The sequence below is a fragment of the Salvelinus fontinalis genome, chromosome 28 (genome assembly GCF_029448725.1).
Source record: "Salvelinus fontinalis isolate EN_2023a chromosome 28, ASM2944872v1, whole genome shotgun sequence".
In the NCBI taxonomy this organism is placed as follows: domain Eukaryota; kingdom Metazoa; phylum Chordata; class Actinopteri; order Salmoniformes; family Salmonidae; genus Salvelinus; species Salvelinus fontinalis.
Window position 1 is genome coordinate 15,820,543 of NC_074692.1, and position 17,671 is coordinate 15,838,213.

Below are 17,671 nucleotides of genomic sequence, written 5' to 3' on the forward strand. Positions count from 1 at the left end.
TAAGGACATTGCTCATTTCACAAACAAACTAATATTGTCTCACAAATGTATTAGTATGTATGAGCAAGGAAGGTCACGGCTATGATACCTGAGGTAGAGGACCCGGGACTGCACAATGAACCTGAACAGGTACTTGAGGGCTTTGAGGGCTGAGTACAGTTTCTCGGTTAGGACAGGCTCATCTGCATGGCCCACATAGTAATTCAGAACCTTGGTCAGCTTCCTGAAAAATAAATGGAACAGGGAACTCAGGCATACCAGTAATTACATATAAATGAATTCTGAATGGGTGGTGAGGTGTCAAAACAGGAGGAAGGAAAAATGAACAGCATAGAGATGAAAATGTGAGAAAGGAGAGAGCTAGACTCACATGTAAGCCAGAGTGGCACTGAAGTGCTTGTTGATGTATGTCTCCAGTACTGGGTTAAAGTGCTGGAACTTGATGTCTCCAATCAGTGTGATTATGAACACCTAGAAAAAATGCAGAGCACAGTCAGGAACCAGTGTAATATAGAATCCTGCTGGAAAATAGTGTAACATTAATAATTTCTAATATACAATTGTCTTTTGGTATATTAATGACAGATGCCATTAATCCTGATAACTTAACGCAAGTAAGTAACCCACCACTACAGAACTCACCAGAGCATTAAACAGCAGCGTGTCATAAGTCTCCTCCTCTGAAGTCTCCATCATGATACTGAAGAGGGCATCAAGTGTGTCCTGTAGAAACTAAGACCACAAAAAGACAAATGCATTAGGCTAGGGTGTCCTTGTATGTAAAGCCAGTTAAGAATGCTAACTCTGGAGCAGTCATACTCACCTTGACAATTTCCCCTCCCTCAACCTCCATCAGGCGCTGCAGGTTCTGGTCCAGCTCTTCAGGGTTGGACCTCCAGTTCAACAGGCCCAGGAGATCCACTGGAAAACAGCAGAGGAACAGCAGCATATCACTTTAACTGACCCTTGGATTTCATAAACTTGAATGAGTATGTTAACACCACTCTGATTTGTATTACGAGCCGAAGTGCAGAGAAAGAGTTAGGTTCTATTTGTTAGAGACGGTTTGATACTTCATATATTGTTTCATATCCATTTCCACATGGTGCTTATAGATTAGAGATGATTGTGTCCTACTACAGTACCATTCTGGGTGAGTTTAGTGGAGCAGGTGAGAGTGCCAATCTGGAAGCTGTCCTTGGTGAGTGGGATGACTCCTGAATGGTTAAAGTTTTTCCCTGTCTGCCTCTCCTTCTCCTCCACTTCAGCCCAGGAGCCTGGCAGAGTAAGGTATGTTTTTGCATCCTCAGACTTCTTTGCGTCAACCTAAGAGAAAAAATATATATAATACTAGAACATATTCATTGATATGTAATTTGATATTCATTGACCGGGGAGCTTTTTATTTTATATAAAATATAAAAAATAATTACTTCACTATTTAATTGATAATGAAAAATAATCCCTACAGGGAAAGAAAGATCTCCAACTGTAGTCAAATGTATCAGAACCTTCTGGTTCCACCAAGATGTCTACATCATACAGGGTCTGTGACAGTTAGGGTTGCAAAGCTACTGGTAATTTACCAATGTTACTGAAATCTTTAATAATTTTGGTAATTAACAAAAAATCTATGGCAAACTATCATAACTTTGGTAATTTATATCTGAAAAACTTTTAAATATATATATATATTCATGTATAGTATTTATTTGTGTCCATATTGTCCACAAATTTCTAGTAGATAGGGAAAGGGGATACCTAGTCAGTTGCACAACTGAATGCCTTCAACTGAAATGTGTCTTCTGCATTTAACCCAACCCCTCAGAATCAGAGAGGTGCGGGGGGCTGCCTTAATCGATATCCACATCATGGGCGCCCGGGCAGCACTTGTTGTTAGGGTTAACTGCCTTCCTCAAGGGCAGAACGGCAGATTTTTCCACCTTGCCAGCTTGAGGATTCGAACCCTCGACCTTTCGGTTACTGGCCCAACGCTCTTAATATATCATGCTGAAACCCTCATATTAAAAACACCAATGGTATTCACTAAGTTGATGGTTTAAATTTAGGCTAATGTTTTACAGCTTTGCCGTTATATATTTTTATATCATCTTATTTAATATGTGATAAGGCCACAAGAGGGCCAGTGACAATTACAGACACTTGTGATAATTTGAAGTACCCAAAAGGGCCACTAGATGTCTTGTGATAGATTACATAAAATCCTTGAAAGATACCAAAATTCTGGTAGCTTGCTTGTAAACTTCAAAAGATTCCAGTAATATACCCTCCCTTAACAACCCTAGTGACAGTAACAGACTGGTGTGCTGGTCCCACCTTGTAGACGATGAGGTCATGTCTGCCGTCTCTCAGCGTGGTTCCGTCTCCTTTCATCAGGCGGACGAACGCCATGCCAAACGGCTTCTCTGATTTGTCTCTAGCTAAAGGAAACACAGCCGTGTCAGTGGGGACCCAATCAACGAACTCTGAAGAACACATTTATACTCATGCTGATCAGCTCCCAGAGGGTTAGGGCAGGCTGCCCGGCTGTCGAGTGTTTTAGAAATGTGAGGCACTCACAGTCCTGAGATGATCTGTGTCGAAACATCACCCTGAGATGACAGCGGCCCACATCTTCAATAGGAATAGTCACCTTGTAGGGGGAGAAGAAAAGGATGAGGAGAGGAGTGTATCATGACAAGATTATAGACAGAGAAAGTCATATCTGGTGTCTGTCTAGCATTTTGTAAGTGTGAAACAATCATTGCCAATATCTCCTCTAAAGGTTTTATTGTTATAGAGCCAAATTTACTTGGAAAAGTAATTGCTGAACTTGAGCCACCATGAGGAAAGTCCTGACAGAAACACCTGGGATGCTGGTAAGTGAACTGTACCTTGACTGTTTCATTCCAGCTCGGCTGCTTGACCTGGTAGTAAATTACAGACTTGTATTCTGTGATCCCATCATATCCAGCTCCAGGAAATATTGCTTTCTATTCAAGGGGATGGAATGAGCTTCAGTCAAACATAGGATACTTTTTTTGCAGATAAGAAAATGTTATACATCCCATGTAAACATTATTGGGGTAATTTTATATTAAACCTTGAACTACAATGTTATCTTACAGTCAACCAACCTACATGACCGACACGCAATACTTGAGGTCAAAATTGTTAAAGAAAGAAAGGTGGAAGCACATAGAAATGTTAGGACGGCACCCTTACCTCCATGAGATTGCCATCGTTATCTAGAACACTCAACATCACCTCAACATTTTTGGGTGACGTTTTTTTACCACGGTCAAACTCCCCCTGCAGCAAGGTGACATAGATATCGTTCCTCACATACCCTAGAGGAGAATTAGTTGGTTAATACTAAACAAGGAACTATTGCCGTTCACTGCTGTAAAGGCACCTACAAAGTATGCAACCCATTGTTCCAGACACAATTCAGCTACAAAAGATGAAAATGTAAACTTATGGCACCTGGGAGGATGATCTCAGGGAAGCCCATCTTTCTGACGATGGCGGTGGTGCGATCAACAAAGTGAGGGTAGTCCTTCCTGACCTGGGACAGGTCACCAGGAAGCAGCTTCAGGGTCACAAACAGTCCTGAGAACCCAACAGGGCCCGTCAATGAAGAGAGAGTTAGTAAGACAGAGGCAGTAACAGAATGTTCAGAATCGATACACACAACCTGTAACGGTCCTATTTAGAACCGAGACCCACATTTCAAAAGCCCCTTCCGAGTTATATTTCTTTGTATTTCATATTCTGTTCTACTCTGCTATTTTGGGCAAACGGGTGAGTTGTTGCCACATGTCAGTGAGGGTCTCTCTTTACCCTGGCCCTTGTGGTTGACCTCCCGGGTGTTAATGACTTTGTTGAAGACGGCGGTGAGAGGCTCGTTCTCTCCAATGACCCGGGATGGGAGGAGAGGAGAAATGATGAGCTGCCTCTGACGGATGTAGGTCTCCATAGCTATCCTGGGAGAAATGGGAAGGAATAGGAGTGGGGGAGAAATATATTTTAAAAGTGGGACTGACATGTGGATTGATCACCAAACATAGAGCTACGAAAAGCATATTAAGATATTGGAGGAGAAAATCCACAAAATATAAAAGTGCATGTGACCAAGAAGGAATAATAAACAGTCTCCAGTTGCATTTTTGTTAACACTGCACAACAAACCTAGACTTGATCTACAGTATGGTATAGCAATAGAAAGCATAATGCTGTATCCTAACAGAGTTCAAGCCATTTGTAATTTGACTATAATGGTATAAGAACAGGTTGATTTCAAATGGACTGGGGTGTGGGGACCACTAACACAGGGTGAAAATGAGCAGAGGCTGTTGGAGATTTTAAAACACTCACTGCTGAAAGGGGATGAAATGCTGCTTCTCCTCATCGTCTGCTTTTCCATGGGCGATATCTGTGATGTCCATCACTGTGAACAGAGATGATGTCGTTGTGAATGCTGTGGTGATAGGGGGCCATGGCTAATATAATAAGCTGATATCAATTCAATTATCTAGTTATTGCCACTGCTGCTGCTAGCATGGCCTCACTTTAATATCTTTGGTATTTGATTTCCCAGCTCGAGCTATTTTACAGCAGAGGTCTTTCACTCTGATTAAGTAAACTACAGAGTAGAGCCACAATGTCGTTTGTGTTTGAAAACTAGTTATAGGGCCCTCACACACCTGTTGCAATGTACCAGAGAAACAATGAGAACAAGAGACTAGGTAGGATTCCAGCAGGCCGGTCTGTGTGACATTGAGCTTGGTGTTGCAATAGATGGTTCAGTCGGCATTCCTCTTTCTCTCAAAATGTGTCATTTCTTAGGAAATAGCTGAGGGAAATGAGAGCTCTCTATTGCTCCCAATTATTCAGGGTTCAGTCCATTTGCTGTGACACTCGAGGTAACCATTTCTCATCCAACACAGAAATGTAATCCCTTCACTCAAAACAAAGAGGGCTGTTAAAAAAAAAATCCCTGACTTCTTTGGCTAGGCATACAACCTGGAAGTGTTTTAGGGGTCAGGAAGGTAAGCAGGTGCAGGTGTGCTTAGGGTGTGTCTGGATTTGATCAAGGACAGGGATTCCTACTGTAACTTTTTATTTAGGCTCTCAATTTATCCATTCACTCAAACTCGGAGTATGGGAAGTGTTCTGATCTCAGATTAATTGAATTCCATTGAATTGAATGTGTGAATGTGAGCAAACAAATATAGTGAAGCATAAAAATATATCTCACCAGCCACACCAAATGGTCTCCTTAACCCTCCAGTGTGTTTCTTGCCCTCCTTGAGCTCCATGCTGCCCACTCTGATAATCTGACAGACGAGGAAGAGACGTGGCCTAATCAGGTCACTGCTGCTCAGATCCTGACCAGATTGGAGGAGAGAATTTCAATGCAAAGATAAGAACTACATAATGCAAGTACAGTGAAAGTTGCTTGGCAGAAAATATTCAATATCTTCTGCAAATCTGCTTACATAAAGCTTAATGTGAGCAGTTCAGAGCCTGTCTGAGGAAATAAATGGCATGGCATAGCATGCCCCATCCAAGGACTGTCACTGCCCATCTGTCAGGCCACATGGCTACTAGTTTATTACATTTACAACAGAGAAAAAAGACAAAAAGTGGAAGGGAGGGTTTCATCTGTTACCGTGAAAAGGGCAGGCAGGTTGTTGAGTTTCTCAATCTCTTTGGGCATGCCCATGCTGTCCCAGCGCACCAGGAAGTTCTCACTGCAGACATAAACAAATCAGGAATCCCAACTCACATACCTCACTATAGCCACTCTGTAACAACCCTTTTTCGGTGTTTGACAAGATACACAAATATATCACAAGGGTGATATAACGTTATGCAATATCTGCATATATGCAACATGGAATACACATGATTACGGGATAAAAGCTTCTTTATGGTGTCAGAAAATGGTATTGGCAGTGATGTTATCTGGTTTACTATAATGCAATGAATTGAATACATTGATATCTGACCTGATGAACTCAGACTGGTCAGGGTCATAGAGTGACATAAGCAGCTCTGCATCCTCCCCGATGTTACACACAAAGTTCTTGAGGTTCACGAAGAGACTGTAGGTGTGCACCGTGCTGAACAGGGACTGGCGCCTCATCTCCAGGTTCTGCAGCCGGGTCTACAGAGGGGCACAGAGACACTGTATGAGCACACACACAATACACCGGCAGGTAAACCAGTATGAGTCAGTCAGAGAAACAAATGAGAGAGAAAAACAACAGCTGGCCCATGCCTTCTCCTCCTGTATTCTGTCATCTATACTGCGGGATGCAGTCTCAAAGGCCCGGAACAGACTGACTGTGCTGGTGCAGTCCGGGTCCAAAGTGTTCCCCGCATCATCTCGCACCACCAAGTCCAAACCCAGAATCCTGTACAGAAAGAATCACATATAGTTTTAGACAGATATACAAGGGCATATTCTTAGCACAATGACTTTACAAGCACGTTTATGTCACAGTGGAATTAGAGTACAATTCATACCGGTTTCCATAATCAATCTTAGCTGTGACTTTCTTCCTGAGCTCCACAAGGTCATCCTTGGGTAATGTTCCCGACACTATCTGAGATCGATACTCGATGAGGCTGTAGGCCATCTGCTGTACGCCCCTGAAGAGAGTGGTCTTGTTGTTCTGTCAAACAAACAGTCATATTCATCATCACAGCCACCCAGACTTACATAATCACACTTTTCCAAACAGAGTGAGTGTCAGAGTTGGATAACAGTATATGGGTAAAGTGAATAAAATGCAAGTAGGGAGATTGATAAGAAACTAATATTTACCACGTACCACATACAGCTTGTACCATATTTGTGCCCATTCCCTCAGAGTGGCACCGAGCTCCAGTACCAGTGGTAGGTCTCCTGGGATAACTATTTCCTGTTGGCTGAAGGGGGAAGGAAAGAAATAACCAGATATCCCAAATACAATGCATTTCTAATAACATGACAAAGTGAGTGACACCTTACCCTGTCCCTTCAACTTTCGCCTCCTTCAGGTGGATGTACGAGGCTGGGAAAATGCCCTGTGAGATGAAACGTAAACGTAAACCTCTTCTTCAAACTATTTTCTCATTTCAATGAAACACTATGAACGCATGTACGGTTGTTGCCATACCTTCCGTGATTTATCCCGTAATGTGTACCCTCTGTACCAGCCTGGGGAGATTAGAGATTGATAGATGGATATAGAGACATGACAGAGATATAGGGATAGATACAATAGATAAGATTGATGAGAAGAGGGCAAACTAGATCCAGATGCTGATATTGACTGTTCTATCTTTCAAGAGCATTTCATTAAACATCGCTGATTATTTTCCATGCATGTCTGGTTTTGAGCACAGCCTTGGTTCAATGTTTTACAAAGTTCCAGAGTGTTGCAAACTGTTCCTTAACGTGTAACAGCTTGTTGTATGTGAGTGAGGCTAGACTGTTCATGCTCACCTTCAAATGTCTCAAGTATATGTACAGTGTCTCCCACCTGGAGAGACAGCTCCTGCTCGCCTCTGGAGTCATAATTATAAATTGCTGAGAGAATTGACAGGCGGGGGAGAAAAGAGAGACAGTCTTACTATGTGAACCAACATACAAAGACAAAATGACAATCCCCAGCAAGCTCAAGATAAAGGGAGTGGAGACAGAAGAATTATATGAAGAGCCTAGAAAAGCTTATAGACTTTGGCCTTTCTGATAGTCATATCTGATAAAAGGTATATGGTAGTCGGGTATTTCTTGCGATGTGAAAAAGCATGCTTGGGTTAGAGTAAACTTTTTTTATGCATTGAACAAATGTACAGGTGCATTCTCATGGTGCACGTGGAATTCGGGGTTTGCTGTATACTGGAAACACAGTTAATAGAAGGGCCCTCAATTGCTTTGAACTTCATTTTACTCTAAATGATATCCTAATACATGTACACAAACCGGTCAAAAGTTTTAGAACACCTACTCATTCAAGGGTTTTTCTTTATTCGTACTATTTTCTACATTGTAGAATAATAGTGAAGACATCACAACTATGAAATAACACATATGGAATCATGTAGAAACCAAAAAAGTATTAAACAAATCAAAATATATTTGAGATTCTTCAAATATCCACCCTTTGCCTTGATGACAGCTTTGCACACTCTTGTCATTCTCTCAACCAGCTTCACCTGGAATGGTTTTCCAACAGTCTTGAAGGAGTTCCCACATATGCTGAGCACTTGTTGGCTGCTTTTCATTCACTCTGCGGTCCGACTCATCCCAAACCATCTCAATTGGTTGAGCTCGGGGGATTTTGGAGGCCAGGTCATCTGATGCAGCACTCCATCACTCTCCTTCTTGGTAAAAATAGCCCTTACACAGCCTGGAGGTGTGTTGGGTCATTGTCTTGTTGAAAAACAAATGATAGTCCCACTAAGTGCAAACCAGATATTTGCACTTAGGGATATTGTATCGCTGCAGAATGCTGTGGTAGCCATGCTGGTTAAGAGTGCCTTGAATTCTAATGTAATCACAGACAGTGTCACAAGCAAAGCACCCCCACACCATAACACCTCCTCCTCCATGCTTCACAGTGGGAAATAAACATGCGGAGATCATCCATTCACCCACACTGCGTCTCACAAAGACATGGCGGTTGGAACCAAAAATCTTCAATTTGGACTCCAAATGACAAATTTCCACTGGTCTAATGTCTATTGCTCGTGTTTCTTGACCCAAGCAAGTATCTTCTTATTATTGGAGTCCTTTAGCAGTGGTTTCTTCGCAGCAATTCGACCATGAAGGCCTGATTCACACAGTCTCCTCTGAATAGTTGATGTTGAGATGTGTCTGTTACTTGAACTCTGTGAAGCATTTATTTGGGCTGCAATTTCTGAGGCTGGTAACTCCAATGAACTTATCCTCAGCAGCAGAGGTAACTCTGGGTCTTCCTTTCCTGTGGCGGTCCTCATGAGGGCCAGTATCATCATAGAGCTTGATGGGTTTTCCGACTGCACTTGAAGAAACTTTCAAAGTCCTTGAAATTTTCCGAATTTACTGACCTTCATGTCTTAAAGTAATGATGGACTGTCATTTCTCTTTGCTTATTTGAGCTGTTCTTGCCATAATAGGGTATTTTACCGTATAGGGCTATATTCTGTATCCCCCACCACCTTGTCACAACACAACTGATTGGCTCAAACACATTAAGAAGGAAAGAAATTCCACAAATGTACTTTTAAGAAGGCACACCTGTTTATTGAAATGCATTCCAGGTGACTATCTCATGAAGATGGTTGAGAGAATGCCAAGAGTGTGCAAAGCTGTCATGCTGCTATCAAGACAAAGGGTGGCTACTTTGAAGAATCTCAAATATATTTTGATTTGTTTAACACTTTTTTGGTTTCTACATGATTCCATATGTATTATTTCATAGTGTTGATGTCTTCACTATTAATCTACAATGTAGAAATTAGTAAAAATAAATAAAAAACCTTGAATGTGTAGGTTTTCTAAAACTTTTGACATGTATGTATTCATGAATAGGATTTTAGTACTCAACCTGGACTCACGTTTTAAATAAAGAGACAATTAACATTATTCCTGTTCTTTTTCATTCCTTGAGGCTATGTGTTGGGTGGAGTAAGTGGAATTTCCCCCCTGCAGGTTTATTACAACATCCACACTGAGTGAGGTGGTGTGAGAGGAGGGGCTTGACATCATGTATTATTTATTTCTAAATCACAAAGGAGACTGTCGGTTAAAGGTCACTTTATACAGGGCATACTGCAGCCAACTGGGTCAGCAGAATGCCCTGCCCTCTATTATCCTCCGTTTGTTAACATAAGTGTCTTCCTGGAGACGGTTCCGTCTCTTCCTCCTCTTCTCCGAAGGACACGAGTGGGAGACCAATCACAAAGCACAGTATGCTCTCTCGCTCTCCCGCTGACTCTCTCTCCTCGCACACACACTTCCTTGTCATGACTTGCAGACACACTTTCAAAGCCTAGTACTCAGCATTATCTTCCCTCTATAACAGGAACAATGTGAGGAGCTCTGTCCTGACTTGCATGGTGATAATCCTTGTTGCCGGAGGCTAGATGTCACTGCACGCTTCAACTGGCTCAGCTCATCACACCTCTGAATACCTCACAACTGAACATCAGTATCATTTTCTTTCCATAAGCATCCTTCCCATAAGTATCCTTTTCATTTAATTGTTTGCAGTTCCCCTTCAAGTCAAATCAAATTGTATTGGTCACATACATGTGTTTAGCAGATGTTATTGCTGGTGTACCAAAATGCTTGTGCTTCTAGCTCCAACAGTGCCATAATATCTAACAAGTAATATCTAACAATTGCACAACAATACACAAAAATCTAAAGTAAAGGAATTAAGAATATATAAAATATTTGGATGAGCAATGTCAGAGTCGGCATAGACTAAGATACAGTAGAATAGAAAAGAATCCAAATGAATAGGTGAGTTTTGTAAACAGCCTAGCTAACCAGTTCTGCTTGGGCGAGTAAAATAGTCAGAGTGAGGTTTCTCTCATTTGTGTCTGGAAGTAGCTAGCCAACTACAGCCAGTTAGCTTTTTAAAATGTATTTATTTTTGGCTGTTTGATAAATAGGACTGTAATGGTCCCAAAAGTAAGAGGACTTCCGTGGTATTGACATATTTTCAGAAATCCATTCAGGTGCATGTTGTAGTTTTAGGAATGTGTTCTAATTATCTAAATTCGTGCTGTTGTAACTGCCTGTAAACACACAGTCTAGTTCAAAGTGAATGATGGCAGGCCTGTGTGGTAAATGGCTTGTTTGCATAAAGGCCTACTGTAGCTCTGGTTGGCTATGGTGCACGGGTCTGAGTAGACTCCGGTCCTGAATGAGACGGATGGTTTTATTTACGCTTTCCCTCTATAGAATTTTCACTAATGCTTTAGTATACATAATTCCCAAACGTTCTAAGAATTTATGAAAAAGTGAAAATTACCATATAAGTGCTCGCTTGTCAGAAAATGTTTTTAAAAGTGTCATTCTTCCTGGGGGTGTATATAAACAGACTTGAAGAACATTTCATGTTGCTAAAATGCTGTCAGTTCCACTTTAAAACTCCCTCTGCCAACTCAGAAACAATAGCTTTTTTTTTTTAAATACCAAAGAAATGACATCTCCCTCTGGTCATGCAGAGAGTGACAATTGCCCGTTTCACCAACTTGACATCGTTCTGACTGTGTCCAGAGCCATGCCTGGCAACAGCAGAGATCTGCCCGTGGTTAAAAATCACGCCAAGCATGTTGTGATGCAGCGCTACTGTCTGTGCCTCAGCACTGCTCACTAGTGCAGCTCCTTCACACTGTTTTATACCTCTACCTGTGACATCCCTGGCTGGCAGGTTACATATAAACACACACACAGACAGCCTCTTGTCAAAATCCTACCGCCTCTCTATAATCTGACCAAATCAGATTGAAATGCTTGTCGGGAAATTCAAATGGCATTTTATTTATGTAAATAATACTTAAAGATCATGTTAAATATTGGATCCTCTATATAGACGATTGCCTTATGATCTGGACGGGTTCCAAAATTAAATGAATATCTTAACTACAATTACTCGAGAGTACAATCAATTTCCTTCACTATGGAAAATAACATTAACTCTATACATTTCTTAGATGTACTTGTTACAAAGGGACAATCTCGAAGTACTACAGTGCACAGAAAACCTACAGATAAAAATATTATATTGACATCTGATAGTTATCACCCTCTTCCCCTAAAATGAGGTTTACCAGTAAGCCAACGTCATAGACGTCTGTGACACAGAGGAAGAATATGATAGACAATCAAATTCTCTCCTTGAGTGTTTTCGTTTGAGAGGTTACCCGATACCTGGCTTGATTAAGCTCAAAAACAAGTTAAAAGCTTGAACAGAAGCCAGTTACTTAACAAATCCCAACAAAAACAGAAGAAACTGTTTTCTGTAAACTATATACTTGCTTTCAATGATAGCCATAATGGCATCAAGTCTATTGTCAAGAAACACTGGCACATATCAGACTCGTCTTTAAATTCTGCCTTCCAGAATCCACCTTTATTCAATTATAAACGATCAAGACATCTATCAAACATATTGGTTAAATCAGATGTGGTTAGAGAGAAAAAAGAGGCCTTCATAAAAGGATGTTTCCCCTGTAGAGCTTGTACCACCATAAGGAAATGTTCTAATTTAGTATGCCCTTAGACTTCTAGGACCTATGAGATAAAATCATGTAGAACTTGCACTACTAAAATGAGTTATTTATATGTTACAGTGTTCTTGTAATAAGATTTATATTGGAAAAACATCCTGCACCTTGAAAGTACATCTCTGAGAACATAAATCCACTATTAGACGTCAAGATATCAACTCGCCAGTTGCAAGACACTTCATAGAACAAAATCATTCCATTAAAGAATTGCGTTTCTGCGGGATCTAAAAAGTTCATCCACCACGTAGAAGAGGTGACTATGACAACAAATTACTCTAAAAGAGAAGCCATGCGGATATATAAATTAAAATCTATTTTTCCACACGGTTTAAACAAATAATTCGATTTCACCTCCTTCCTATAAGCCACATTTAGACTGTTATAGAAGAACACTGTCCATATCAGATTTGACATATTGTTTATGAATTGGCCCCACATATTTATGAATGGCTGATGTCCTTTGTGGTGGACTATCTCATTCATTGATATAATGTATTTAGGTGAGCGGAAACCTTCGTGCACCTTTGCCCTTCGTGCACCCTCCCGTACCCTATAATTCTGTATTTCTTTGTGACTAATTTATATACAGGTAGACCAGAAAAGCCACATCCTTGATTGGTAGATGAGTGACAACCCTGATTAGAAGCACCTCTTGCCCATCTGCTGTTCTTTACAAATGCCGTTTAGACTTTTTTTTATTGTACCTACACACTGAAGAAGGCTGTAAAGCCAAAATGTCTGTGTACGCTATCCCTGATGCAGTGAAAATAATTTAAAACATTGAATAATAACTTAAGCTTTATGTGACATCTTTTTGAGTGCAAACCCATTATACCTCTTTGTTTGTATGAAATGCATGTGTGGTCTGATGAGTGATGATAGTGCATTTATATCAATAATTGTCAATCTTTTCATTCTATAGCAATGACATCCTCTACACTATCACTGGCATCTTGACTATTACAAATTGGTAGACTACATTTGAAATACATTGTATCACAGACATTAGGCTAGTCCATAAGTGAGGGGTATGTCTTATTTTCAAATATTACTAGGGTTTAGCAGCAATTGACACACAACAAGCTTCATGGATGTTCTGATTGTATCAGCATTACACAAACATAACTAAAAGGTAGTGTCTGTTTCAAACAGTATCTACCCAAATAAGAACAAACCAATACACAGTTGCATGGAGTCATCTGTCATATTCAAAATGGGGGGGAAATGTAGTGGAACAGCAACAATACAAAGTATGACTTCAGTCCCCCTTCGACAATGACATGTCTGTCTGTGGTCTTTACCAAACATAGCAAAAGATGAACAAGAACTTGAACACAACATTCCACAGAGGTATGCTAGCTACTTTGGGGGTTGGCAAGCTAAGTCAAGGGCATTCCTTACTAGAATATTGTTATTTTTTAGAAGATGCCAATATCCATGTTCAAACAAAGTTGAAACCCAAATTAGTGTCAGAACAAAATTAACATTCTGTACATGAGGCCTAAATCATTCTACGGGATTATGGTTATTTTCTGTCCTGCTAAATTCAGAAATCTGTAGGCCTATTATATTTACACATCTCAATGTTTTGTAAACAATGAAGGAAAAACAACCACATGAAATTGTGATTAATTTCCACGTAACTTTGTTTTTGTAAAAATCTATGAAAGGTGTTGCTTGATACAGTGATATCAACCAAATATCATAGCCTCAATGTGTTTAAAACAATGGTGCAAGACTGTTCAGGATGAGTGTTAATATTTCCTGTAGGCTGGATCGAGTTGTTGCTGTTGTGATTATATTGTATCATTTTTAAATTGTGTAATGTTGACTGCAAGATGGCGCCGACAGACGTGGCAGCTTTGCTGTATTTTGTTTTTGTGCCTGTTATTTCTTATACTATTATCCCAGAACGTTTTGTGTGTTATTACATACAGACGGAAATAACTTTTGGATATCAGAGCAGCGGTAACTTACCAGCACAATGGCCAGGAATATAACTTTCCCAAATTTGATATTTTGTTCTCACCCCCTAGGGCAATTTAACTTATCCCAGAGGCTGCTCCAAGACGCCACTGGCGGAGAAGAGGATTCGGAGTGGACTTCTAGCCCGACTCAGGAGGCGTGAACACCATCCACTGCTATATTACTCGCTAATGTTCGGTCTCTGGACAATAAAGTAGACGAGCTCAGGGCGGGGATCTCCTTCCAGAGAGACATCAGGAACTGTAACGTACCCTGTTTCACGGAATCATGGCTCTCTCTGGATATACTGTCCCAGTCCATACATCCAGCTGTGTTCTCAGTACATCGCACAGACAGGAATAAAGAATTTTCCAGGAAGAAGAAGGGTGGTGGTGTCCGTTTCATGATTAACCACTCATGGTGTGATTGTGATAACGTACAGAAACTCAAGTGCTTTTGTTCACCCGACATAGAATACCTCACAATCAAATGCAGACCATATTACCTCCCAAGAGAATTCTCTTTGGTTATAGTCACAGCCATGTATATTCCCCCTCAAGCCGATACCACGATGGCCCTCAAGGAACTACACTGGACTTTATGCAAACTGGAAACCACATATCCTGGAAACCACATATCCTGAGGCTACATTTATTGTAGCTGGGGATTTTAACAAAACAAATTTGAGGAAATTGCTACCGAAGTTCTATCAACACATTGACTGTAGTTCTCGCACTGGGAAAACACTCAACCACTGCTATTCTCTCTTCCGGGATGCCTACTTGGCCTTCCCCCGCCCTCCCTTTGGCAGATCACGACTTAATTTAGCTCCTCCCTTCCTATAGGCAGAAACTCAAACAGGTAGTACCTGTGCTAAGGTCTATTCAACACTGGTCTGACCAATCGGAATCCATGCTTCAAGATTGTTTTGATCACGTGGACTGGGGTAGCCTTGGATAATAACATTGATGTATACACAGACACGGTGACTGAGTTCACCAGGAAGTGTATTGATGGATATTGTTCCCACCGTGACTATTAAAACCTACCCAAACCAGAAACCGTGGATAGACGGCAGCATTCACGCTAAACTGAAAGCGCGAACCACCGCATTTAACCATGGCAAGGTGATTGGACATATGGTTGAATAGAAACAGTGTAGTTATTCCCTCCGTAAGGCAATCAAACAGGCAAAATGTCAGTACAGAGACAAAGTGGAGTTGCAATTCAACAGCTCAGACACGAGATGTATGTGAGAGGGTCTACAGATAATCACAGATTACAAAGGGAAAACCAGCCACATCGCGGACACCAACGTCTTGCTCCCAGACAAACTAAACACCTTCTTCGCCCGCTTGAGGATAACGCAGTGCCATCGACGCGGCCCGCATCGACGCGGCTGATCGTGGACTTCAGCGAAAAGCAGAGTGAGCACACCCCTATCCACATCGACGGGACAGCAGTGGAGAAAGTGGAAAGCTTCAAGTTCCTCAATGTACACATCACAGACAAACTGAAATAGTCCATCCACACAGACAGTGTGGTGAAGAAGGCGCAACAGCGCCTCTTCAACCTCAGGTGGCTGAAGAAATGTGGCTTGGCCTCTAAGACCCTCACAAACTTTTACAGATGCATAATTGAGAGCATCCTGGTAAGGCAACTGCACCGCCCGCAACCGCAGGGCTCTCCAGAGGGTGGTGCGGTCTGCACAACACATCACCGGGAGCACACTGCTTGCCCTCCAGGACACCTACAGCACCCGATGTCACAGGAAGGCCAAAGACATCATCAAGGACAACCACCCGAGCCACAGCCTGTTCACCCCGCTATCGTCCAGAAGGTTGAAGTCAGTACAGGTGCATAAAATCTGGGACCGAGAGACTGAAAAGCAGCTTCTATCTCAAGGCCATCAGACGAATAAATAGCCATCACTAGCCGGCTACCACCCGGTTACTCAACCCTGCACCTGAGAGGTTGCTGCCCTGTATACATTGACATGGAATCACTGGTCACTTTAATAATGTTTACATAATACTTTACTCGTTTCATATGTATATACGGTATTCTATTCTACTGTATTTTAGTCAATGCCACTCCGACATTGCTCATCCTAATATTTATATATTTCTTAATTCCATGATTTTACTTTTTGATATGTGTATTGTTAGATATTACTGCACTATTGGAGCTAGGAACACAAGCATTTCGCTACACCCGCAATAACATCTGATAAATATGTGTATGTGATTAATACAATTTGATTGCTGCTGCCTTCATGGCCAGAGGTGCGTTTCCACAAAACTTTCTTATAAGTTCTTGAACACAGACTTTTTTGAGGTAGGTGTGGGTGGGTGTGGCTTGAAACAATGAATGACGTTTTTAAAGGGCAGTGGCCATGCTGATACCGTTCCCCAACCAACCCCTCCTCGTTTTTCAACTGGTCGTTCAGTACAGCACCGTTTATGTTCAATTGAACGATCCAGAACGTAAAAACGTACTGAACGCAGCCCTGGTCTCGCTTGCAAAAGAGACCATCTGAATAGACTTTTACTGGTTAAATACAAAAACAACAGGTACCCAATTGCGATATTATAGGCCTACTGACGTCATCATACTCTCTGAAATGGTTCCCCATTAGTTTTGATTTACCTTGAGGGCGTGTATCCACATAACGTTTCACACAGCATGCCTGAACCAAAGTGACTCATGTAGGCTATGCGCCTATGTTGTTTTCATGATATATGACAGGCTAAAATCACAATGTCTTACACATTTCCAACTATAGGCTTACATGTATGCTAAGGCTACAGTATGGACAGCAAGAACGTTTCAGCTGGCACAAACTTTACGCACGACGTGTAGCAGGGCTTATTTTCGAGTCAAACCACTCGATTTACGGATTGTTACTGTATGGACATAGAGAGCACGCCCTGACCAAACGTATTCACATCGAATCAACATTCACTTTCTTTCAGGAATTCCCAAGTTACATGTGTGACAGTCAAAGTAGCTTAACTTCGCCTTTTCCTAAAGATTCCTAGCTACATAACTTCCAAGTTTAATTGCCTTGGCCAACTTGTAAATAGACTGCTGTGTGAATACAACCCAATTGTAAACAAGACGACATAGTTGTCTAACTTACCAACGCCATATTTCTCTTTTTTAGTTGGAATCCAGCGGGTCATTGCGGTGAAATGATAAATAAATAAATAGATGAACTGCTGGGCGGGTGGGACACTTCTCGTCCTGAACACTACAGTTTCGCCATCATGACTTCAAAAAGGGGGGAGGGGAGAAAACTAGGGCTATGCAATTGAACCCAGCAGCAAGCGTTGCCGCGCCTCGTTGAGTATGCTTAAGATCATTCAATTGAACAAATGTGGCAAATGTAACATAACAACAATGTAATAATAGAACCAACATTCAA

General features: G+C 41.3%; 1 protein-coding gene across 2 annotated transcripts in view; it reads right to left on the minus strand.

The window, feature by feature from the left end:
• The window catches only part of LOC129826267 (dedicator of cytokinesis protein 5-like), a 30,452-nt gene extending 12,932 nt beyond the window's left edge, over positions 1-17,520 (minus strand). For both annotated transcript variants that reach the window (XM_055886805.1, XM_055886804.1), the window contains exons 1-22: positions 17,387-17,520; positions 7,499-7,582; positions 7,170-7,210; positions 7,022-7,077; positions 6,843-6,939; positions 6,535-6,683; positions 6,287-6,422; positions 6,015-6,172; positions 5,675-5,756; positions 5,261-5,390; positions 4,378-4,450; positions 3,844-3,986; positions 3,487-3,612; positions 3,226-3,350; positions 2,895-2,993; positions 2,581-2,653; positions 2,338-2,441; positions 1,146-1,326; positions 824-921; positions 643-732; positions 371-471; positions 89-223 (exon numbers count right to left, since the gene is read on the minus strand). In XM_055886805.1, coding sequence (XP_055742780.1) covers positions 89-223; positions 371-471; positions 643-732; positions 824-921; positions 1,146-1,326; positions 2,338-2,441; positions 2,581-2,653; positions 2,895-2,993; positions 3,226-3,350; positions 3,487-3,612; positions 3,844-3,986; positions 4,378-4,450; positions 5,261-5,390; positions 5,675-5,756; positions 6,015-6,172; positions 6,287-6,422; positions 6,535-6,683; positions 6,843-6,939; positions 7,022-7,077; positions 7,170-7,210; positions 7,499-7,582; positions 17,387-17,429 — 2,324 coding nt within the window. In that variant the 5' untranslated portion in view covers positions 17,430-17,520. The remainder of the gene's footprint in view (positions 1-88; positions 224-370; positions 472-642; positions 733-823; positions 922-1,145; positions 1,327-2,337; positions 2,442-2,580; positions 2,654-2,894; positions 2,994-3,225; positions 3,351-3,486; positions 3,613-3,843; positions 3,987-4,377; positions 4,451-5,260; positions 5,391-5,674; positions 5,757-6,014; positions 6,173-6,286; positions 6,423-6,534; positions 6,684-6,842; positions 6,940-7,021; positions 7,078-7,169; positions 7,211-7,498; positions 7,583-17,386) is intronic.
• Between the last annotated feature and the right edge of the window lie 151 nt (positions 17,521-17,671).